The sequence below is a fragment of the Jatropha curcas genome, chromosome 7, assembly GCF_041381405.1.
Source record: "Jatropha curcas cultivar XTBG-Jc1 chromosome 7, XTBG_Jcur_1.0, whole genome shotgun sequence".
In the NCBI taxonomy this organism is placed as follows: domain Eukaryota; kingdom Viridiplantae; phylum Streptophyta; class Magnoliopsida; order Malpighiales; family Euphorbiaceae; genus Jatropha; species Jatropha curcas.
Genome location: NC_143157.1, coordinates 7,075,810 through 7,100,092, shown reverse-complemented (window position 1 = coordinate 7,100,092; position 24,283 = coordinate 7,075,810). Strand labels below are relative to the sequence as shown.

The 24,283-nt window shown below is 35.3% G+C and overlaps 1 protein-coding gene and 1 pseudogene across 1 annotated transcript; both read left to right on the top strand.

Moving 5' to 3' along the window:
* Window positions 1-2,765: 2,765 nt before the first annotated feature.
* On the top strand, window positions 2,766-5,088 carry LOC119370922 (pentatricopeptide repeat-containing protein At1g20230 pseudogene; annotated as a pseudogene).
* Window positions 5,089-7,763: 2,675 nt separating this feature from the next.
* On the top strand, window positions 7,764-23,923 carry LOC105643752 (protein OSB2, chloroplastic). Its single transcript, XM_012228950.3, has 7 exons — window positions 7,764-8,216; window positions 9,026-9,161; window positions 13,852-13,984; window positions 14,174-14,277; window positions 14,370-14,517; window positions 23,429-23,493; window positions 23,574-23,923. Exons 1-7 carry the CDS (start codon window positions 7,873-7,875, stop codon window positions 23,721-23,723), a joined length of 1,080 nt encoding a protein of 359 aa, XP_012084340.1. The 5' UTR covers window positions 7,764-7,872; the 3' UTR covers window positions 23,724-23,923.
* Window positions 23,924-24,283: the final 360 nt, after the last annotated feature.

Below are 24,283 nucleotides of genomic sequence, written 5' to 3'. Positions count from 1 at the left end.
TCTTCATACTCTTCATGCCAAGGTTGTCTAGAGTGCTCTTTGGAAGTGCTTGCACCCCTCCTTGTGGCATTAGGGTCATGTCTTTCTGTCTTTTACTCTTGAATCTCCAGTCTGTCATTAAAGCTCTCCATAAGCCTAGTGATTCGTCCCATTTCTCCAGAGAAAGCATCTAGAAAGGCTTGTAGTTTTGGATCTTCAACTTTGAGAGGGCTATTATCCTTGTCTCTAGATGAATTAGACATCCTGAAATAAGATTGCAAAAACTAAGGAAATAGTTAGTTTATCACTCCCTCACGTGTTTCTCTCCTTATTTGGCTTTTTTTTTTTTTCAATATGTGGGTTTCACTCCAGCCTTTTACCACTCTTTCCACTTGAATAATTGCACTTCAGAATCCCAAAGTTGCTACAAAAGTCAAGAGAAAGTTAGGAAAAACAAAGAATATAATTAAGTAATGCACAAACTCTATCAAGAAATCACAATGTTTGAATGGCAATACAAGAATAAGAAAGGTGTATTGCTAGAAATCAATAAACTAAAGCGTAGGAACAAGCAAATAACACTTTAGCAATGTTAAATGAAGCAAAGATAGCACACAAAAAAGAAATTGAAACTAGAATTTAAAAGACGATTTAGGGATATAGTGTATGAATTTAGTTCGCTACAAAGCAAACCAAATATGGACCTAATTAATTTTACCCAATCAAAGCAAGCAAACAAAGAAAACCCAAAAAAAAAAATTTTTTTTTTTAAAGGTACTGTAGCAAGTTTGCTTCTGAGTTCCTGTAGCAAGTTACTGTAGCACAACGTTTTTGATTTATATCCTCACTTAACCTACAAATGTGACCCAATTTAGGTAGGGTAAGGGCTTAACAAGGTATAAGTGGATGGTTTGTGTCTCCCAATTCAATTTAGGTAGGTAATGACTTAGTCCAACAATGACTTTTGTGTCTCCCAATTCAATTTTAAGTAGGTAATGACTTTGTCCAACAATGATTTTTGTGTCTCCCAATTCAATTTTAGGTAGGTAATGTCTTTAACAAACAATTCAGATCCAGATTTTTTTTTTTTTTATCAAGAAATAAGCAAACAACAAGAATGTTCAAAGATAGATCTTGAATTAGTCAAAAGGGTAACTAGAAAATGATGCAAACAATAAGAAGATACAAAGAGAAAACTAGATTCAAGAAGATTTAAAGAGAAATTATCTAAATCCAACAAGATCTAAAGAGAAATTGTCTAGATCCAACAAGATCTAAACAGATAATGTCTAGATCCAACAAGACCTAAAGAGATAATGTGTAGATCTCAGAATGAAAAGAAAACACGAAGATAAACAACAATGAATCCAACAACAAGAAAACTCAAATTCCTAACTAAGATAACAGAACTTACCCCAAAACTTTGATTTGGCTCTGATACCAGATGATACGACCCTAGCCAATTAACAAGTACTCTTGCAAATCAACAAGGAACATCTAGCGGAAAGCATGCAATCTCGGAAGTACCCGACAATCCCTTTAACCTCCAAGTACTCTTGAAGAGAGAAAGCAAGGAATTTAGAACAAGAATCAGAAACTTACCTTCAAGTACTCTTGAAAACAACTCTGAAATTCTTGGTGCAATTAATCTTGTAGAACTCACAAGCTTAACTACTAAGGATATTTTGGTTCTATGAAGAACACAATCTGTTCTTGAAAGAACAAGAAGAAAACATTTTATTTTGATTTCAATTCAATGGTGGCTGCTATGCAACTCTTACAACATTATAAGTAACCTAAGCTAACCCTAATTTAGCTATTAACTTAAGTTAGCCCAAGCTTATCCCTAATGTGGCCCAAATGGGCTTAATTAAATACAAGTCCAAGCTAACTACTTAAAACAATCCTGACTTAAACATCAACTAACTTAGGCTGGCCCTACTCTAGAAAATAAGCCCAACCAACCTTACACTTAATTAATTAAGTCCACTAAAAGAATTTAAACAAAATAGGGCAAATGGGCCGAAGGCCCTACACAACCCATACTTAAGCTCATAATAAGATAACAACCTCCTAAATTTGCCTAAGTATAGAATCATGTAAAATGCATCAAATGGCAGCCTCATTGCACGCCTCAAGCATCATAACAAGCTTTGGTGCTTCTTCAAGTTCAATCTCACATCTTGCATAATTATGATCTTGAAGCTCCAATGTGATTTGTTCTTGAGCAAATGCATTCAAGGCTGTTCGTAGCTTGGTTGCACGAGCTCTTGTGATTGGCCCCACGGGTAGAGCTAGAGGATCCTTCACCTTGCTTCCTTGATCCGTATCAGACACCATAAATTTTTTCCCTTTATAGAAGTTCTGTTGTCCTTTTGTTTTGTCATTGTATCTTGGATGTTTTGAATTTGTTATTTTTATGATTCTTTCATTTTCTACTGTAATTTAAGGTGGATTGTGATCTTATACTTGTGGTTTCGATACAGATATTAATTCTTTGCTGGCATGTTCAGTTGCAAAATGAGAGTATGGCCACTGATTTCCTCTAAATGTGGGCTGTTAGCCTGGGAAGGAAACAGTCAGGGTCAGAAAAGACATGATAATGATGGACTCAGAGTTCTATTGGCAGTTCTTGTGAACAAAACCATCATACTTTGTAGGTGACAAACTCTGGGCTTGCATGTTCCATTTAAGCACGCCAAGTATAAAGAAGAAAAGTGGAATTTGTGTGGCAACGCCTGGCTTTTGCTTCCTTTTCTGATGCTCTTGCATTTCAATTATTATATATGGGGAGACAAGCCCTCCCCTTATTTTCACATCTTTATCGCTCTATCTTCTACCTCAATTCAGCCACAATATCTCCACAAAACTGGCAGGCCTGTGAATATGTCCATAAAAGAGGTATTTTCACCAAAACTTGCCTCACCAATCGACCACTTTCTCTGTCTGCAGATCATCACTCTTTAACTGATGAGAATGTCATTATTAATTCAATATCTGAACCCAATGTCATCTCCTTTTCTACCCTTATATATTCCTTTGCAAAGCTTAATCATTTTGGTTAGGCAATCCTTGCCTTCTCACAAATGCTCTCATATGGTATTATGCATGATAGACATGTCTTGCCTACTATTATCAAGGCATGTGCTGGGTTATCTTTGCTGAAGACTGGGAAGCAGGTTCATTGTATTGCATCTACATTTGGGTTTGATTCTGATTCGCGTGTATTATCCTCTTTGATACATGTGTATATTAAATGCAACAGGATAAAGGATGCTCACAAGGTGTTCAATAGGCTGCCTCACCCAGACATTGTTGCTTACAGTGCTTTACTTGCAGGTTATGCAAGAAAGGGTTGCGTAAAAGACACTAAGGAGTTGTTTTCTCAAAGGGAAGATGCGGGTGTTGAACTTAATTTGATCTCTTGGAATGGAATGATTGTGGGGTTTACTCATAGGAAAAACTATTCTGAGGCGATTATTATGTTTCAAAAGATGCATTTGGAAGGATTTAGATCCGATGGGACTAGTTTTTCTATTGTGCTCTCTGCAGTAGGTGGCTTGAAAATCTTGGATATGGGCTTTCAGATTCATGGACTTGTCATTAAGCAAGGTTTAGAACAGGACAAGTGTGTGGTCACTGCACTTATTGATATGTATCGAAAGTGTGCATGTACACTGGAGATGTCAGAAGTGTTTGATGAGATGTATCAGGTGGATATAGGTGCTTGTAATGCTTTAGTTACAGCTCTCTCACGAAATGGTCTCATAGACAATGCATTGAAGTTATTTAAAAAATAATAGTTTGAAGGGTTCGAATTGAATGTTGTCTCATGGACATCAATTATTGCCGGCTATTCCAAGAATGGGAAGGATATTGAAGCTTTGGAGATTTTCAGGGAAATGCAGGATGTTGGTGTAAGGCCAAATTCTGTGACGATACCATGCTTACTGCCAGGTTGTGGAAATATTGCAGCATTGATGCATGGAAAGGTAGCCCATTGTTTTTCTCTTAAAAGTGGAATTTCAAGTAATGTTTATGTGGGCAGTGCACTGATTGACATGTATGCAAAGTGCGGACGCATACATGTTTCCAGGCTCTGTTTTGATATGATGCCTACCAGAAACTTAGTTTCTTGGAATGCGTTAATAGCTGGATATGCTATGCATGGAAAGACTAAGGAAGCTATTGACATATTTAAATTGATGCAAAAGAGTGGGCAAACTCCTGATTTTGTTAGCTTCATTTGTGTATTATCTGCATGCAGCCAAGGTGGTCTAACAGATGAGGGTTGGTATTATTTCAAAAGCATGGTATTAAAGCTAGATTGGAGCATTATGCTTGCATGGTGAATCTTCTCGGTCGGGCTAGAAGGCTGCAAGAGGCATATACCTTGATCAAGCAGATGCCTTTTGATCCTGATGCTTGTGTTTGGGGTGCTTTGCTTAGTTCATGCAGAGTTTACAAAAATGTTGTTTTAGTTGAGATTGGTACAAAGGAACTCGTTGCATTAGAACCAAAAAAATCCTGGAAACTACATTCTTCTATCAAATATTTATGCTTCTAAGGGAATGTGGGTTTAAGTAAATATGGTAAGGGATATGATGAAGAGCAGGGTTTGAGGAAAAACCCTGGCTGCAGTTAGATTGAGGTCAAAAGCAAAGTACATATGCTCATTGCCGGTGATAATTCTCATCCTCAAATGACCCAAATTATAGAAAAGTTGGCTAAACTGAGGATGGAAATCAAAAAATCAGGTTGCTTTCTTGATACTGACTTTGTATTGCAAGATGTGGAGGAACAAGACAAGGAACAGATCTTATATGGCCACAGCGAGAACTTGGCAGTTGCGCTGGGGCATCTGACACTAGTCCTGGCTCTCCTCTACAGGTGATTAAGAACCTCAGAATCTGTGGTGACTGTCACACTGCTATAAAATTCATATCCAGCTTTGAACACAGAGAGATTTTTGTTAGGGACACTAATCGCTTTCATCATTTTAAAGAGGGATTTTGTTCCTGTGGACATTATTGGTGAATCATGTAAATGGTTTCCTCGGTTTGCCATTATTATTCATAAGAATAGTGAAGATCCTTCATCTAGTGCGCAACAGGAGATCCAATGATTATTGGGGGACGATGCTTTGTAAGGAACATGAAGGCGAGGGACCTAAACATTGTTATAGAGGAAGTATAGTGTTTTTAGTTGATTTTGATCGACATTTTTGTGCTCTTATATCTTATGTGTGTATGTGGTGAATTCACTGTGTAATTGTGCATATGTATATGGTGCGAGTTTGTGTAGGTGTGTAAAGAAAAACAAGGTTCTCGTAGCTACTTATCAGCGAATTATTATTTTTAACCACTGCTCAAGCAATTGTGAATTTGCTTAATTATTTCAAAAATTATATCTTTGATGCGTATAAATGATTATTACATTCTCTCTTTATGCGTTTGTCCTCTTGGTCCAAAGGAGAAGAAAATTCTGTGCGTTTAGATGACTAAATATGTCCATTTGCCTTTTCCTAAGAGTTCAGAACTTGAAGATAATATGTTCAACCTGTTCTCTTTTCAACTTGAAGTTAAGGAATTTTCATAGTCACAAAGCCTTTTGGAGAATGAGGCATAGCTCCTAATTTAACATTTGTTTCAGAGTTATTCTTGGTTATTTGTGAAGTTGGGGCTTCACAAATGCTCCAATGATAGTGATTGATGCATTGGTCTTTTCCCATTTGTTAATGAATATCATTGAGGTTGATTCTTTAACCTTTATGCTCTAAACTCTGAATGATATTCTCTTTCTCCAAAGCATTTCATGTGTGTGTGCGTGCGTGTGCGCGCGTGCGTGTATTGAAATTCTTTTGTTTGTCTTGTGGTCTTGCTGTAATTTTTTAGTGGGCCTGTTCCGTAAGAACATCGGATTACCTAGGGTGAGTCGCCTCTTGGTTTGATCTTTCCTCATCTTATGGCAGAGATGGGGCATGCCATTTCACAGTCATTAATTCTCGAGTGTTTTAACAGTCTTGTTTCCGTTGTTGATAACTTGAACTGTTGTCATGGAAGCTTTATCTCCATTTGCTTATATTTCTAGTGTTCATGTAGCAGAATGCTTTTTAAAAATTAGTCAGTCTGCTACTGGTGTATCTGTTGACTCAGCAATACTGCTAAGATCCATTACTATCTATCTTGCATTTCTGCTCCTGATCCTGGAAAGCAGCTAAGAAATTATGAAATTCTGATTGATCAGAGTATCAGATCAATGCTATTAAGAACAGGCAACACTATTGATGCTTCAAATGACTTGAAGTTGATGCTGGCCCTTCCCCAGGTGCTGTTGATCCTTTCATCAACAAAAAGATAAAGATGGGCAAAAGTGGGATTATCCGCCTTTATTGTTGTAAAATTTTACAAGTTTTATGAGAGAAAAATACAAGTTGGCATCTGATCTTTCCCAACTGCCAATAGCTACTGATGTAATTAAATTGAAATATAAAAATAGTTAATCTAAATTATATTCTATGAATAATTTATATTCTCAAATTTATTTGGTCTTCCATAACCAATTTATTTAGCTCTAGTTTCAATTGCATCAACAATCTGTCTTTTAATTTATTTAGATAATTTTATGAAGCATGTTTTTATCAATCTCATGCAAAAGTTTTGCTATTATGGTTGGCAAATCAAACACAATAATGTATACGTAAACTATAGAAAAAAAAAAAGAAAAATGTTTCAGCTCAAAACACTGCATCTAGGGGCTGTGCATTAATCGGTTAAATCGTAACGTCAAATTACAGTGCATCAAACCATCAATTTTATATCATTGATAGTAAAAGGATAATTTGGTTAGAACCAGTGTCAGCGTCTGAAGGTTTCCCTATCACGATCCGATTGTATCTTTGGAAAAAAAAAATCAATTGCTCCTTGTTAAAAATATATAATCCTTGATAAAGTTACTCGTTTTAAATAAAAATTATAATATTTTTAAATTCGAATATTTTTAAGTGAACAATTTGCTTGGTTTGCATTCTTTTGGGCGTATGAGCTAAAGAAAACCTAGCTTTTATATAGCCATGGCAGATTTTACAGTAGCTTTATATGCAAGCCCACCTAACACCCGATAAATTCTATTGTTATTCAACTCATCTAAAATTCAATTCATAATTCCTAATAATAATAATAATAATAATTTTGACAAAATTCTCTAAATTCAGCTGCAGAATCCAAAGCTAGGAGTTTATCCTACACAATTAATTCAACCTATACTGCAATCCTTTCAACAAAAATCAAAACTTGTGAATTCCAACTAAAAGATTCAAAATATAGCTTATGAGTAGCACAAAAAGGCTGAAATTTGAAATTTTTTTTTGTTAAAAATGACCGGCAGTAGCAATAAGGCACCAACACTATCGCTGTCGCCGCTGACCTGGCCGGAAACAAGTGGAAAGGTGGTTGGAGGCACGTTGGAGGCGAGGAGAGAGTCCGCATTAGTAATTAGTGAGAATTCTATCATCTAATTTGTGTGTGACTCTACTTTTTCTAGTAGGATTGCACTTATATATACATAAGAGTTTTTATCAATAATAACGAATACTCTTCTATTCACTCTCTATTTTCTCTATTCTCCCTGTATTTCTCTTTCTAATTTTATATTATTTTATAAGAGAGTATCATAATATAATAACGGAATATCGCCTAGTTTGAAAGATAAACGGGGCAAATAGAACATTTGCGAATTTCACAACCCGGTTTAAGAACTAGCATTAAAAAAAAAAAAAAAAAAAAAAAAAAAACAAAAGGAGAATTAAAAGAAAAAAAAACGACTGGGTTTAAGACCTAAGCTTTTCTCCAGCAGCGCGGAATTCCTCCTGCTGTTGCTCGACGTGGGTGTACCATGAATTCACTGTGTAGAGCAATTGCACAATCGAGAAGGACTGGCAGTTACCCTCTACGATTCCTGCTGCAATCATCTTTCTCATTTTCTTCTTCTTATTCTTCTACTACTACTATTACTAGAGCTACTCCATCCGAGATATCCATACCGAAATCACCTTCACTGCCGTCATCCTCCGATTGGCCAAAACCCAGGGAGATCCCATTTCAGGCCAAAGTTGCCAATTCCATTAGTTTGATTGGATATGTAACTGAGCCCGTTGAATTCCTTACTTCTCCTGATGGGAACCATTGGGCTACCACTGTCTTCTCCCAGCAGAGCTCTCCTTCTCGTACTCCTCTCTGGTAATTTCTTTTATTTTCTCTTTTATAGTAGACAATTTGTTGGTGACTCCATTATTTGCAGTACACCCTGGTTACTAGTTAGAGTTAATGCGTATATCTTAGGTGCTTGTAGGGCTGTTCTTCTTTACAGAGACAGGGGAAGTTCTTCCTGTTTAATCCCTCTTTGGGAGACTAAGGAATAAGAGACGTTTCAAAAGATTGGAAATGCCTTTGTCTAACCTCGACTTCCAAGTCCTTTTTTGGTTTTGCATATTTGGTCGACAGTCAATATAACCATAGCTTAAAGTAAAAGGGAAATGATTATAAATTTATTTGAATTCTTAAATTGAATTGATGGCAGAACTTTGTAATATGACTCTTTGTTAAGTGAAGTTGGATATTCTCATTGACATTGAAAAGCAGTTTGAATTTCTTTCTATTGGTTTTAATGAGCTTACTTGTCTTACCCTTTTTGTTTCAAAGTATAACCCCTACAATAGATTGTTTCATTGGTTTAAAAACTGTTTGATTATTGAATTTCTAGTCTCGTTTGAAAATTTGTCTTTTACTACCATTACAAGCGAAATTTTATAGTTTTCAAGTTTTTGCTATTTAAGTGTAAAATAGCTTGGACTTGTGTATCTCTTTATTTATTTATTTATTTTTTGTTTTAGTATTTTAGGACATTGTTATTTATTATCAACTGGTGGTATAATGGGAGTTTTAATTGGATTCTCATGGTTGATTTTGTTTTTTGATATTATTCTTATTATTCACTTCATTTTATTGGGTGCTGCAGTTAGTTAACTTTTCATTTCTTAATATATCAGGATTCCAATAATATTTGAAGGTGATTTGGCTCATGTGGCTGCTTCCCACATTAAAAAAAATGATCATATCTACATAGCTGGACAACTAAGTACAACTCCTCCTATTGATGTAATTCAGGGTCAAACTCCACTCCTGGTAAGGTTATTAGTTATAGGCATGAGGATATATTTTATGAGGCATATTTACATGTGTAGTTGCATATATAGACACAAAAAACACACTCTACCAGAGTTGAGGATATATATGTAGATTTTCTTTCTTTAATCCATAGTATATATCAAGCCTGTATTTATGCAAATATCTATGCCTATTTCTAACTACATCAAATCTTCCTAATTAAATGCTTAGATATACAGGTAACACAAAAAGTAAAAATAACGGCATACACAAGTCAAATATTACAGGATTCAATCCAACACTACCCTCAAGTTGGTCCATTGATGTTGGACATGTCCAACTTGCAAACTAAGTTTGGAAGTGTTTGCTATTAAGCCCTTTAGTAAACACATCAGCAAGTTGATTATTTGAGGTCATATGTGTGAATTTCAAGAGACTTTGGATAATATTCTCCTTTATAAAGTGTTGATCAATCTCTATATGCTTGGTTTGATCATGTTAAATTGGATTTGGTGCATTACTAATAATTGCCTTGTTGTCACAAAACAAGGGTAAACCTTCCCTTCTTAACACTCACACTTATTCCATCATCTTCCTCATCCACAACGAACACCTTGAGCAATGGCTCTATATTTTGCTTTTGCACTTGAACAAGTCACTGCATTCTATTTTTTACCCCTTCAAGTAATTAGATTGCCACCAATAAAAGTGGAATAACCAGATGTTGATCTCCTATCATTGAGAGATCTAGCCTTATCAACATATATAAAGGCTTCTTGAGGTGATCATGCTTGGAGAAGAATAATCCTTTTCCAAGTGTAGAGTTAAAACATTTTAAGATGCGAAAATAGGTTCTAGAACTGTGATGATCATGCATAATTGACTAACTAGACTCTCATTATAAGCAACATTTGGTCTAGTATGTGAAGACAAATCAATCTTCTCACCAATATGTGATATCATCCAAGTCAACTAAGTCACTTTCACTTGCTTGCAATTTGTGATTAGCCTCAATAGGAGAATCTTTGGTTTACAATCCAACATAACAATCTCTTATAGGAAATCAAGGATATACTTCCTTTGAGAGATGAAAATCCCTTTACATCTAGCAATTTCTATACCAAGAAAGTATATAAGCCCCTAAAATCTCAAACTCACGAGCCGATAATTTCTTTAGTTGAGAGTGTTGGACATTTTAGTCCATTGTAGGCTTGATCTCCAATATTGGCCTTGTAGGTTGGCGGGCTTCTTGTTAAATGACCTTACTTTGGACTAATCCAACTTTTATGGCCTTCAATTTTCCATCTCTTTCCAATGTGGAACTTTTTGTCCCTTATCTTCTCCAACACTCCCCTCAAGTGCAACTGAGTTGGGCTTTCTTTTTGAGGTCCAATTGTCACTCGGTCTTTATATGGATTGATCCAGACCTAGCTCATTGGGCCCAATATTCAATTTGCCTCAAGCTTTCTTCGTATGGGTCTAGCTCTCTTTGGCTCCTTGGTCCTTCATTTTGTCTATGGTCCTCATCTTCCAAGTGCAACCTCTTTATGTAAGTGGGTTGTCATCTTGCGCTTTTTATTTTTCCTCCTTTTTTTTAAATGGGCCTCGAAGGACTCTCTAGGACCTTCATGGCCTGTTAGGGCACTGGCAGGCTTTGGTACCATATTGACTAAGAGTGAGCAAATGAACGAACCGAACCAAGGCAAAAAAAAATGTAAAATCGAACTCTTCTTATCAAAACCGAACCAAACTGAAATTGACAGCTGAATCGAATTGACTTGAACTGAACCAGTTGGTTTTGATCGGTTTTTACCATTTGGTCCAAACCGACAAAATCTAATACCCTTTGAGCAAGCTTTGCACACCTCTAATATTGACAGTGAAGAGAGGAAGAGAAAATTGATTTTCTGTAATTTCCTATCTTTAATCCATACATCAACCTTCCATTGATAAACATATTTGTGCCTAGTTCTAATTACATCAAGTCTTCCTAATTAAATGTTTAGATACACAAGAAACACACAAGTCAAAACGTTATAACAACATATAATCCAACAAAATACTGTAGATACTACAACTTCATAAGATTACATTCCTCGAAAAGGCGCTTGCCCGCAAGCACAAAGGATGGATGGCATATAATCTTCAACTTATAATAATGTGAAACAAATAAAATCCTTATCACTCTTTATTATTGCTGCAAATAAGGAGCTGTTTGGTGATTCCTTGAATCATGCAATTCAATGGTTCTACTGTGCTTTAATACTTAATTATTCCTGGACGAAATGACTCCTCTAGTACTTCCTCTATGTCATTCTCAAATTGCTTCTTCCCAATTCCTTCCAAGCGAAAGGAAGCTAGTCTCACTTTTCCTCCTCTGAAGTCTATTCATTGCAAAAGAAATGTTCACATCTGCTAAGCCATCCCAAAGGATCCTCATGGTCATTGAAACAAGGAAAATTCAACTTTGAATTTTGAAATGATGGCACTACCCTCAAATGATTATGAACCTACTAGACCTTGTCCTTACGCTGCTCAACTATGATTGCTCCCTTCTACTGTTGATGTTTGTTTTGAATTAGAAAAAACACTAATTAGGTTTTTGTCGGACTTTATTGGCAGCTTATTCCTCTAGGAATAAGGTCAGAATTCTATCAAGTTGCTTTTGATTATAGTCACCCATAACTTTTTGCTATAATACAAAAATGTTACGGCCCCCAAGTTTGGATCTAGTTGTGGATATATTTGATTGATTTAAATATAGAATTACAGCTCATTAAGAGAGAAACCTATAATATGTTAGGGCTTGTTGAGAGAGAACTCAGTCTCTAAATTTTATGATATTCAGCTTACATCTTTGATTAATCCACAGTCTTTTAAACAAGTAAACGCAAAGCTAAAGACTGTTAACTACTCCATTGGCCACTACAATAACAACCCAAACTGCCCATTACAATAAAGAACTTGCTTAACCACCACCCACCAATAAAGAAACTGCTTCCCACCTTGTTAGCTACACATGAGAAAAAAAGAAGTGTATTTCTAAATAAAACTACTCGAAGAACAACAGCAAATAGAGCAGCTCTGTAACATGAACACATTGAAATTGTAGGAGAAAAATGAAGGCTAGATATAAGATGGCACCTCGATGTAGCATATGTTCCTTCCCATGATTGTAACCAGAGTCCTAATAATGATCCAAGCTTTGCTTTTCAATGTGTCTATGATGATTCTGAATGACGTTTAAATTTTGAATAGGATAATGGTGGTTTCTACATGTTGGAACTTGATGTAATAGGAGAATGCATGTGAAGCTGCATAATTTTCAGTTAGATTTTGGCAAGTGGTGGCCAAAGATTGAGTTGTTGATGGTTGGGAAAAACCCCTTTTACTTAAAAACCTATAGAATGTTGCTGCAAGTTGGGTTTCTCAACTGCCATATGAGGCTAATATGATGTATATGGCCTAGAAATCAGTAAATTGCTGCTATAGATGTGATTTTATGGAGCTTCTCTCTATTATTGTTCAAATCAGCCTGATACCTGCACTAAAATATGGTGTTATGCAAGAAAACCCTTTTTTATAAACATGAAGAGTTCATATAAGTGCCTCAGCAATTGAGGGGAAAGGAAATTTTTGTGCCATTTTGGTGTCATACAGTATTATTGACTTATATCTAAAAGACTAAAAACTATTATGAGACCCCCTGAATTTATCATGTTTTGCCTATTGAGCACTTGACCTTTAATTGCTCCACATTAAGTCCTTGAACTTTTCTTTTTCACATTAGTGACTTTGTTGAGGCAAAAGTAAGGCTTATGACAGATTCATTGATCATAGTTAACAAATTACTTAGATTTTTTCTGCTTCTCGATAAATTGCACTATTTAATAGATAAAACTTGAAAAGCTAGAGGGCATAAAGATAACATTTTTTTCTTTCTTGTAACCCATTTTGAAAAAAAATGAAAATTGTTTAGGTGCCTTTAAATCTTCTTTAATGAATTTTTCACGACTTCTACTTTTGCAATCAACAAAGTCATCAATTTTGGTTTTCAATGTGAAAACCAAAAGTGAAAAGTTTGAGAGCTTACGGAGCAATCAAAGTTTAGGGAATAATAGATGAATGCAATATTTTTAGGGCTCCCAAGATGGGTGTTTCCTATATCATTAAAGTTTCTTTGAATAGTATTCCAATAACATAAAAGTACAAAATCAAATGCTTTATCAATTATATTTTTTTAATTGGCATTGAAAAGAAACACAATATTTCTTTGTGTTTTATTTATTTTTTATTTGTAGAACTTTTCTTGAAAAGGAAGAAAGTTTGTTAACATGGTACAAATATAATCCCGTAAGGCCATCCAAATAGTCACCTTATGGATAATGCTCAAGCCTAACTGCATCTTAGGTCCAAATGACAATGAACACCACATTGAACTAAAATGATTCAACAAGATCTGTCTTTTTAATGTCCGAGTGCTGAAGCACGTGATATTTTTTTTTTGATCTCTTCTGTAATTTAACAAACCTGAGTGCTAAGTTTGTGGTGCCATTAGTGTTGTGTTATACAGTAATGAGATCCTTTTCTGTGTGATACACGTGTTACAGAGCTTGGTAATAAAAATGTGTGTAGATTGATGGGTAGATATGCATACTAGAGACTTTCTAATTATGTTCAATTGATATTCAAGGTGTTGTCATGCTAGATTATGGTACGTGATATCAACTTTGTCCAAGTATCTTCCGAAATTACAAAAAGCCATGGGTGTTGGCAACAAGAAGGTTTTTCACCCAAGCAAAATGCAGAGCAACAAAAAGAAAAGACCTTAAAGGATTATGGTAAGTACTTGTTTTATATCTTTTCTTGCTCATGTTAATATGTTTTTATCACCTTACTTGTGCTATTAGGCTGTTCATATTTTATGTTTTCTCAATTGCATTGCACATTTTATATTATAGGTTATGCTGCATGTCTTGTGTAATTTTATTCTTGGTTCTGATAATTGAATTATATGACTAATGTTTTAGATAGTGTGAAGAAATATGGTGATTTTGGATTTGATTCCTGGAAAGACCTTCTTGATAATCCAAAGCAATGGTGGGATTACCGCAATAGTAAACTTAGTGGATTGGTGATGATTCCTTTTTCTGATTGTATCTTACTGATAATTTAGCCCTTAAATTAGAGGATCTGTTATTGAATAAACTCTTCTAATTTAAACAGACAAATCCAAAGCATCCTGACTTCAAACGCAAGGATGGTTCTATGTCTCTCTGGCTTAATAGGGCACCGGCGTGGATTTTGTCAGAACTTGAAAAGATGGAGTTTGATGTACAAGTTCCTAGGTCAAAACAAGTGAAGAAGCATAAAGGTACAAACAATGTCCTAACATGTGTATATTACCTTAAGCTGAAAAATAATATCTGCATAGCATAATAGACAAACAATGATAGACAAAAATAAAGAACAGAAAGACATGCCACAAAGATGTCAAGTGGTTTAGCAATGTGTCTCTGTGCAAAGAGTTGCTTGCTTCGTTTTTTCTTCTTACTATGGAGGGAAAACAAAAAAGAAAAGAAAAAGATACAGCGACAAGACACAATGTTTAAGGTTTCTCCCATATACCCATTATCTATAGATACTAGAGAGAACTAAAAATGTATCAACTATTATCTGTTATGGAAACTTTTCCTAATGCCGAAACTTGTGTTGTACAATCTCCATCTGACTTGGTGTGGGCTTGAGCCTAGTTTTGCCTTGCCTAGTTGGTGTAAAGCTGTACATGAATTATAATTATTAGGTCGTGAGGTTTTCCATACCTAAATTTTACAGCTAAAAGCATTTCGTTATTTTCTGTTATCTAGATTTCTTAACAAGTGAAATAGCATAATTAAATGGTAGAGAAAAATTTGGTGTTTTGATCATAATAAACGCCAAATTGCTAAATTAACTACAAAAATGTTCTTTTTTTTTTATTAAAAAAGTAATTTATATTTACCCTGAATAACATCTAAATTAAGAAAGACCCAACTAATACTTGTCAAGTCAATGTAACCCCTGGGAAATTATGTTTGAGGTTGCTGAATCAATGAATTAGCGAATTGCAAATTATTTATTTTAAGCTATAGATAAAATTAGCAGGTAATGCATTAAAATTGGCATGGTGCTCTACAATTGCTACATCACTACAAATAGTCAAACATGGTTCAGCTACCCCACAAACATCCTGATGACAGCAGTAATAGACAGGTACTGAGTCTATTACTAGTTACTGTTTGGACAGAGAGTTCTTGAGAAATTAAGGTAAATGAACGTAAAGTTGAGTTTTTTTAGTTGTTTGGGAGGAGGGATATCTTAAAAGAAAGTTTTTGAAGGTTATTTGGGGGTTTTCCCTTTCCAACCCACTGATTTGAGGTGTTGGAAAGAATTTCCCATATTGTCTTTGTTAATTTTTTAGAAACTCCAAATTGCCCCACTCATCTCTTTTCTAATTTTGTTCTTTTTTCTTCTTGTTTCTCACCTGTAGCCTTCTTAAAAAACATCTTTAAATATCTGAAGTGTTCATAAATTAATATCTTATAAAAAATAAATCTAATCAATTTAAATATTTTTTTTGAAAAATCAATTTAAATATTTTACATAATAATTTTCATGAAAAGATACTTTTGTAATTTATATTTAACCTTACCTTCTAATACCTTCAAACCAAACAACACTAGCTTATTAAAACTTAATTTTGAGTAATAAATAATGCTAGTCTCTAGAGAGTAAGTAATACCCTCCTTTCCATTGTTTTCTTATCTGTTATCCCTATTCTTCTCTCTCCAACAAAATCTGATTTTGTGCCATTCTTATACAGTTGAACTTTCTCAGTTGCTCTTGCCTTTTTAAGATCTCATCTCCTTTTTTTCTTCCCCATTTTTCTAGAAAGATAGCCATATTTCAAATTGAAAACTGAAATGGATCTCCAACTTTGGCAGTCCAAAATAAGTACCATTGCATTCTGGATTGCTGAAGTACTGGAAATTGGGATGTACATCCTTGTCTTTGGTATTGGGAGAGGGGGAATAGAATTAGGTATATATGATCTAGAGCTTCAAGTGTATGATGCCTTCTGTTGAATACATGCCATGATATCAACAAGTTGCCTGCACTTCTAATTCGCATATGAAATTTAGTAAGACAGGCTACTTGTTTGATACACACAAGGGAATTAGTAAGACAGGCTACTTGTTTGATACACACAAGGGAATGGATAAGAATGGGAATAAGTATTCCTATTTCTATGTTTGGTATGCAGCATAGGATAAAAATTCTAATTCAATTCCTTTATTTCATTACAGTAATGAGGGCATGAGTGGAATGGGGAATCACCAAAAGACCAAAATGAGAAGGGCATTTTTTTTACTAATTTTGTCAAAAAAAAAAAAAGAAGGAATATTTTGGTTTTTTAGACAAAAAAAGCTTATTTCTTGTCTATTCTAACCCCCCCTCCAGGGAATAATGATTCATTATTTCTTCCCTTATTCCTATTATCCCTCCTTACTTACATGAGTGAACAATGAAATGGAAAATTAAGATTCTATTCCCCGCTCCATTCCATGTAGTGAATATATGGCTTTAGTTTTTTTTTTTTTTTTCAAAGGTCAGTGTCTGTATAAGGAAAAATGTTGATACACCCTTCAACTTTATGGTCAAGGTTTCTTAAGGTGTTTGCAAATATATACATATATAATCTCTCTCTCTAGAAGTTTTGTATTTTACAAAATAACAATGTTATGCACATTTTAAAGAGGAATACTCTATATAAAAATGTATGGCATGCTTCTTGTGAATTTAATGTGGAAAAGTATTTTCTTGCTCTATTTTCATTAATAGGGACATATATATATACACATACAAGATACTATAAACCTATTAGGAATCTAACTCCTAACAGAATTCTATTTACAACTAATCCTTAACACTCCCCCTCAAGTTGGAGTATAGATGTTAATTATGCCCAACTTGTTACAAAGATAATCCACCCGAGGTCCATTTAGAGCTTTTGTAAAGATATATTCTAACTGTTCACTTGTTTTAACATGCCCTGTAGAGATAACATCCTGTTGTATCTTTTTTCGAATGAAATGACTATCAATCTCGATATGTTTTGTTCGTTCATGGAATACTGGATTTGATGCAATGTGAAGAGCAGCTTGATTATCACACCATAACTTTGCAGGCAAGGATGACTTGAAGCTAATTTCCTCTAACAACTGACAAATCCAAATTAATTCACAAGCAGATTGTGCCATAGCTCGATATTCTAATTCAGCACTCGATCGTGAGACCACATTTTGTTTCTTGCTCCTCCACGATATCGAGTTTGCACCTACAAAGACACAATATCCTAAAGTTGATCTTCTATCAACCTTTGAACCTGCCCAATCTGCATCTGAAAAACACTCAATGTCCAAATGCCCATGATTGCTGTAAAGCAGGCCACGACCTGGATTACCTTTCAAGTAGCACAAAATCTGTCCTAAAGCTTCCCAATGGATAACAGTAGGAGACGACATAAACTGGCTTAAGACGCTCACAGAGTAAGCAATATCTGGACGTGTTACTGTAAGATAATTCAATTTACCCACTAACCTTCCATACATCTCAGGATCATCAAATAGCTCACCATCAATGAAAGCTGCAAATTAGGAGTCATTGGAGCACTGCATGGCTTGGCACCCAACTTTCTAGTTTCCTTCAGTAAGTCAAGGACATACTTCCTTTGAGATAAAAAGATGCCTCCCTTACACCTAGATACTTCAATACCCAAAAAATACTTCAACAATCCTAGGTTTTTTGTTTGGAACTAAATTTGGAGAAATGACTTGAGTGATTTAATGCCGGCTGAATCACTCCCTGTAATAACAATGTCATCAACATAAACCACAAGTAGAATCAAACTAATCTTAGTACTTCTGAAAAATACAGAATGATCAGAAGCAAACTAATCTTAGATACTTCAATACCCAAAAAATACTTCAACAATCCTAGGTTTTTTGTTTGGAACTAAATTTGGAGAAATGACTTGAGTGATTTAATGCCGGCTGAATCACTCCCTGTAATAACAATGTCATCAACATAAACCACAAGTAGAATCAAACTAATCTTAGTACTTCTGAAAAATACAGAATGATCAGAAGCACTCTTCTGCATGCCAAATTGATGTACCACATTGCAAAATCTACCAAACCAAGCTCGAGGACTTTGTTTTAGGCCATAAAGAGATTTTCGAAGTTTACATACTGTACCTGACTCCCCCTGAGCAACAAAGCCTGGTGGTTGCTCCGTGTAAACTTCCTCCTGAAGATCCCCATGAAGAAAGGCATTCTTAATGTCCAACTGATGTAAAGGCCAGTTAAAAGTAGCTACTAAAGAAATAAATAAACGAACAGAAGATAATTTGGCGACAGGAGAAAAAGTATCAGAATAATCAAGACCATAAATCTGAGAATAACCCTTTGCAACTAATCGAGCCTTGAGACGAGCAACAGACCCATCAGGATTCACTTTAACGGTGAAAACCCACTTACAACCAATAGCTTTCTTACCTGCCGGGAGAGGCACAAGATCCCAAGTACCATTAGTATCTAAGGCAGCCATCTCCTCTTTCATTGCTGCACACCAACCAGGATGGGACAAAGCTTGGATAACAGTTTTAGGTATAGAGACATAATCTAGGTTACTTACAAAACGAGATGAAGAAGAAAGGTGATCATAACTGACAAAAGAGGAAATAGGATAGGTACACTTGTGTTTACCTTTTTGAAGAGCAATGGGAAGGTCAAAATCTGATCGGGGAGTGGATGGCACAGGCTCAGGTTGAGTGGAGTGAGCCAGATCTTCTGTTGAAGCGGCAGGTGAAGGAAGTGAGTTAAGAGTTTCTGGTCTCCTGGAATAAACCTATTCAAAACGAGGGTGAGGAGATGCTGGTGCAGGAGCGGGAATAAGAGCAGATGCTGTAGCAGGAGCAGGTGCAAGTTTAGGAATAGGAGCAGGAGCAGGAGAGTTATGAAATTGCTGGATAGCATAAACTAAAAACTTATCATCCTCCCCCTCACTCTTATATATAGAAGAAGGAAAAGAAAGGAGTATTCTCAAAAAATGTGACATCTGCAAAAATAATATAACGGTCAAGATCGGGAGAGAAACAACGATAACCTTTTTGACGCCGAGAATACCCAAGAAAAACACAACGAAGGGACTTTGGATCTAATTTGGAAACTTGTGGACGAACATCACGAATAAAACAAGTACAACCAAAAATACGAGGTTCAATGGGGAAAAGAAGCTTAGAAGGAAACAAAACATTATAAGGAATTGCACCATTAAGCACAGAAGAAGGCATGCGATTAATCAAAAAACATGCAGTAGAGACAGCATCGGCCCAAAAATGTTTGGGGACCTTCATTTGGAATGAAAGTGCCCTAGCAACCTCAAGAAGATGTCGATTTTTCCTTTCTGCAACCCCATTTTGGGAAGGAGTATCAACACAAGATGTTTGATGGAGAATACCATTCTGTGACATATAAGATTGGAATGAACTAGATATATATTCTTTAGCATTATCACTGTGCAATGTGCAAATAGAGGTATTAAATTGAGTTTTAATCTCAGCACAAAACGAACAGAAAATAGAGAATATCTCAGAGCGAGTTTTCATTAAAAATAACCAAGTAACACGAGAATAGTTATCCACGAACGTTACAAAATACCGAAAGCCAGTTTTAGAAATAACAGGATATAGACCCCAAACATCAGAATGAACTAACTCAAAAAGGGATCAAACCTGTTTATTGACGCGAGGAACTAAAGGTAAACGATGATTTTTGGCAAATTGACAAGATTCACATTCTAAAATTGACAGACTGAAACTGCGGACACAACTTCTTTAAAGTAGACAATGAAGGATGACCCAAACGACAATGAACCTTAAGAGGAGATAGAGCACCAGCACAAGTCAAAGATAACGAAACATGTTCATCCAGAAGATAAAGGCCACCAAAATCATGTCCTCTACCAATAATCCGCTTCGTCAAAAGATCTTGAAACACACAATATGTGGGATAAAATTTAACACAACAATTCAGTATACGAGTAATTTTGCTAACCGACAGTAGATTAAACAAAAAATGAGGCAAGCAAAAAAAAGAATATAATGGAAGAGATGGAATGGGATTGGCAGTGCCAATACATTTGACGGAAGATGTGGACCCATCAGCTAGAGTAACATGACGATTAAATTGTTAAGGTTCTTTTAATGAGGATAAGAGACTAGGGTTACCTGTCATGTGATCTGTGCAACTAGAATCAATGAGCCACTTTGATGAGGTAGACATAAGACATGAAGGAGTACCTGAATTGGCAGCAGCAGCAATCACGAAATCAGTAGAATTAGAAGAATGGTATCTAGAGAGCTTAGCATACTCCGTAGCAGAAATTGTTAGTGTTATCAGAAGAAGTAACTGCAGAATTTTGAGTGGCCATATTTACCCTTGGTGGCTTATTGATCAATTTCTTGCAATACCGTTTAGTGTGACCGGGTTCATGGCAATAATGGCAGATAAGAATACTTGCCTCCCGAGTAATTGGTCCATTACTACGGTTATTTCCTCCTCTTTCTCTGTTTCCTGGCTGCCTAGCTACCTGATTGTGACTCACAAGGGCACTGTTATCAGAAGGGGAAGGAGTATGAGAACCCTCAGTACGTAGCAATCTAGCAAAAGTCTCTTGAAGAGAGGTAACATCACTGCCTGAAAGAATCTGTGATTTGACATTTTCAAAAATCGGAGCAAGACTTGCAAGAAAACTCATTACAGCCATTTGTTCTCGCTGGGTCTGTTGACCCTTAACATCGGGACTAAAAGGCAATAAAACATTAAGTTTCTCGTAAATCTTCTTAAATTCCATGAAATAAGCTGTAAGGGGCTTATCTTGCTGGTTGGCTCTATAAAATCCTTTGCAGACCTCATACATACGAGACAGATTAACTTTTCCCGAATACAAGAATTCAAGATATTCCATTAATTCTTTAAAAAATTCACAATAATTGATTAATCCAACCACTTCACTGTCAATAGAATTGCGAATCAGTAGAAATAACTTAGCATCTTCCCTGAGCCAATGTTGTCTAGTGTCACCAGTTGGTGGATAATCAATTAGATGATCATCTTTTTCAACACTCCGCAAATAAATTCTAATTGTTTCACTCCAATCTAAATAATTCGTTTCTTTCAATTTATGTTCTGTGATTTTATTCATTGCTGGGATCAATTCAGTAATAATAGTTTTAGAATCTGTAGGTTCAGGATCCATTACTAATAAAAACTAAAGACCCTACCAGCAACGCAGAAAGAGATACCCAAAGAAAAAAAACATAGTCTTTCAACGCAAACAGGAGCAAAAAGTAACCTGAAATGCCAAATTGAAAAAACTGAGAACGCCCCTACCAAAACTTCGCGGGATCAGAAAAACAACCACTTGAGTAGACTGCTGACTTGGAAACAAAGCCAAAGGACTATTTTCGATTGTCGAAAACAGCCGGCACGTGGTACTGTAGCAGAAAACAGAATCGGCAATCCGGTGGCCGGATTTGGAGGGAACGCCGGTCGGCAGCTGCAGAAGCTTCTAAGGTGGGCAGCGAGACAAAACAATGACCCTAGAATGGTCACCAAAACTGACAGCCGCCGGAATTTCAACGGAAACGGAAAAAAAAAAGTTTAACGAGCCAAAGGCTCTGATACCATGTGTATTTAATGTGGAAAAGTATTTTCTTGCTCTATTTTCATCAGTAGGGATGCATATATATATACACATACAAGATAAATCTATTAGGAATCTAATTCCTAACAGAGTTCTATTTACAATTAATTCTTAACACTTCTTTCTACAAACATCATCGTCAGATTTGTCACTAGCATTACAACCATTTGTTGGAGAAATTATTAGGTAGATTATATCTACCACATCATCCATAGACTAGCCCAATCAAATAATACCACATCACATATTCTCTTAAAAATATATCAGGACATTAATTAATTACATTTTCTATTATTCTTCTCTTTCTATTTCATTAATCTTCTATTTTCTTTCTATTTGGTAGTATTTATGGTGCTTTTAAAATACATAAATCATATCTTATTTATTAAAATAGTAAATTTTTGAATATTTTACAAAATCATAGAAGTTATGACCTCTTGATTGTTAGGGTTAAGCAAAGGAGAACATGAAATGTGGGGTAGACTAGCAAATTATTCCATGATTTGTTGTTGTCTTTTAATAATTTATTTATATGTTATTTCATTTTTAGTTTAATTTTATTATATTTTATGAATGAATAAATTTTCAGTCTTCAATAAAGAGGAAGGTATTTTTGGAATTATTCATTCACCACTGAGAGTTTATTAATAAGTTGAAATATTTTTTTATCATAGAAGATGGGAAATTAATTGGAATAAGAATATACTGAATATTTGAATCTTGGATTTTTTTTTTCTTTATACTCTACTCAGATATCGTTGTTTACAATTTTTTCCTGAACACACTGCAAGTGTAATGTATCCAAAACCCCTTCCTTTGTGTCTATTGACATAAAAGTAACTTGATATAGGATAAAAGTTACTAAAAGAGAAAAAAGAAAGTTGATAATGGTATGTATTAATTTTTTTTTTTTAAAGGCTAAACAATGGATAATTACAGAGGTTCTTCGCAAACCAGATCTGGTAGTTTTCACCAGTGAAAATAGGAGGTGGAGATTGAAAAAACTATTGGAAGCCATTCTCAAAACTCTCAGGTGTTTAGGTCGCTTTTGCAAGGTCTTTTACTTCCCGTGAATCCTGTCATAGCTAGCTGTTATCAGAAAACAGAAGTACAAATTTCCCTCCAAAAACTTAATTAATAAAATTCCCACTTCTCAACATGATTGTGCCTACTAATGAGCACTGAACTCATTTTCAGCGTAGTTATGAATGAAATCAACTCGTGCAAGTGCGAGCTACATTGGTGTGCATGATTAACTCTTTTGTAATTTGATATTTATATAAGCCTAATATTGGACATACATTTGATGTTTGATATGTGCAGGTGGTTGAAAGGAATAAATTATTAAACGGATGATTGGCATCCTTATTCCACATCTTTTTGCCCTAGAATTTCTAATTAGCGATATGGTTTTATGTACTGTTTGCTTTAGATAGATATTTTAGACTTCTCAAATTATCTATACTGGCTTGTTTTAGGGGATGAATCTTGGAAGAACTTGGTAGAAAACACCAATAAATGGTGGGACAACAGATTAAATAAGGTAAGCCTTGATTTAATCATTGATATGGTTTATTTTTTGTTTGCTATTAACTTTCTCGCTTCTCCATTTGCAACATTCAGAGAAATGTGAAAGCTCCTGACTTTAAGCACAAAGAAACTGGCGAAGCACTCTGGCTGAATGATGCACCAACTTGGGTGCTCCCAGAGTTGCCACCAATAAAGAGTGAACAAAATGTTGCTGCTGGCAGGAGAGATACACTGCTATCTTGACCGGTGGACGAAGGGCCTTATGAATTTGTAATGAAGTTGGTTAGGCATATCGATGCTTAGTTTACTGCAGTATCTTCATATTTGCTATTCTTCAAGAAGAATATTGAAGTCATTATGATGATATTGCAGAGGAAAATCTTCCCTCAAATTGATTACATTAAAATTTCCGTGGCAGTAGATATTCACTCATATGTTCTTAATTTTGAAGTTCCTCAATGTGTTAGTCATTATATTCACCCGCAAATTGGAATTGGCTTAAGCCTTGTTGGTATGCTATATTGTGGGTAAGGGTGGCCACGGTTCCGGTTCTAGTTTGGAACCGGAACCAAACCCAGCAGTTCCGATTCTGGTTTCGGTTCCGGTACGGTGACAAAACCGACGGTTCCGATCGGTTTTCCGGCGAATCGCATAATTTTAAATTTTAAATTTTGAAGACCGGTTTTCAAAATTTAATAAATTTGTGAAAGTTATTTGTAAAAAAAATACACCTAAAAAATTAAAAAATTCTTGAATTAAATTTATTTTTTTAAAGACTTGAACATAATTATTTTTAAAAAAAA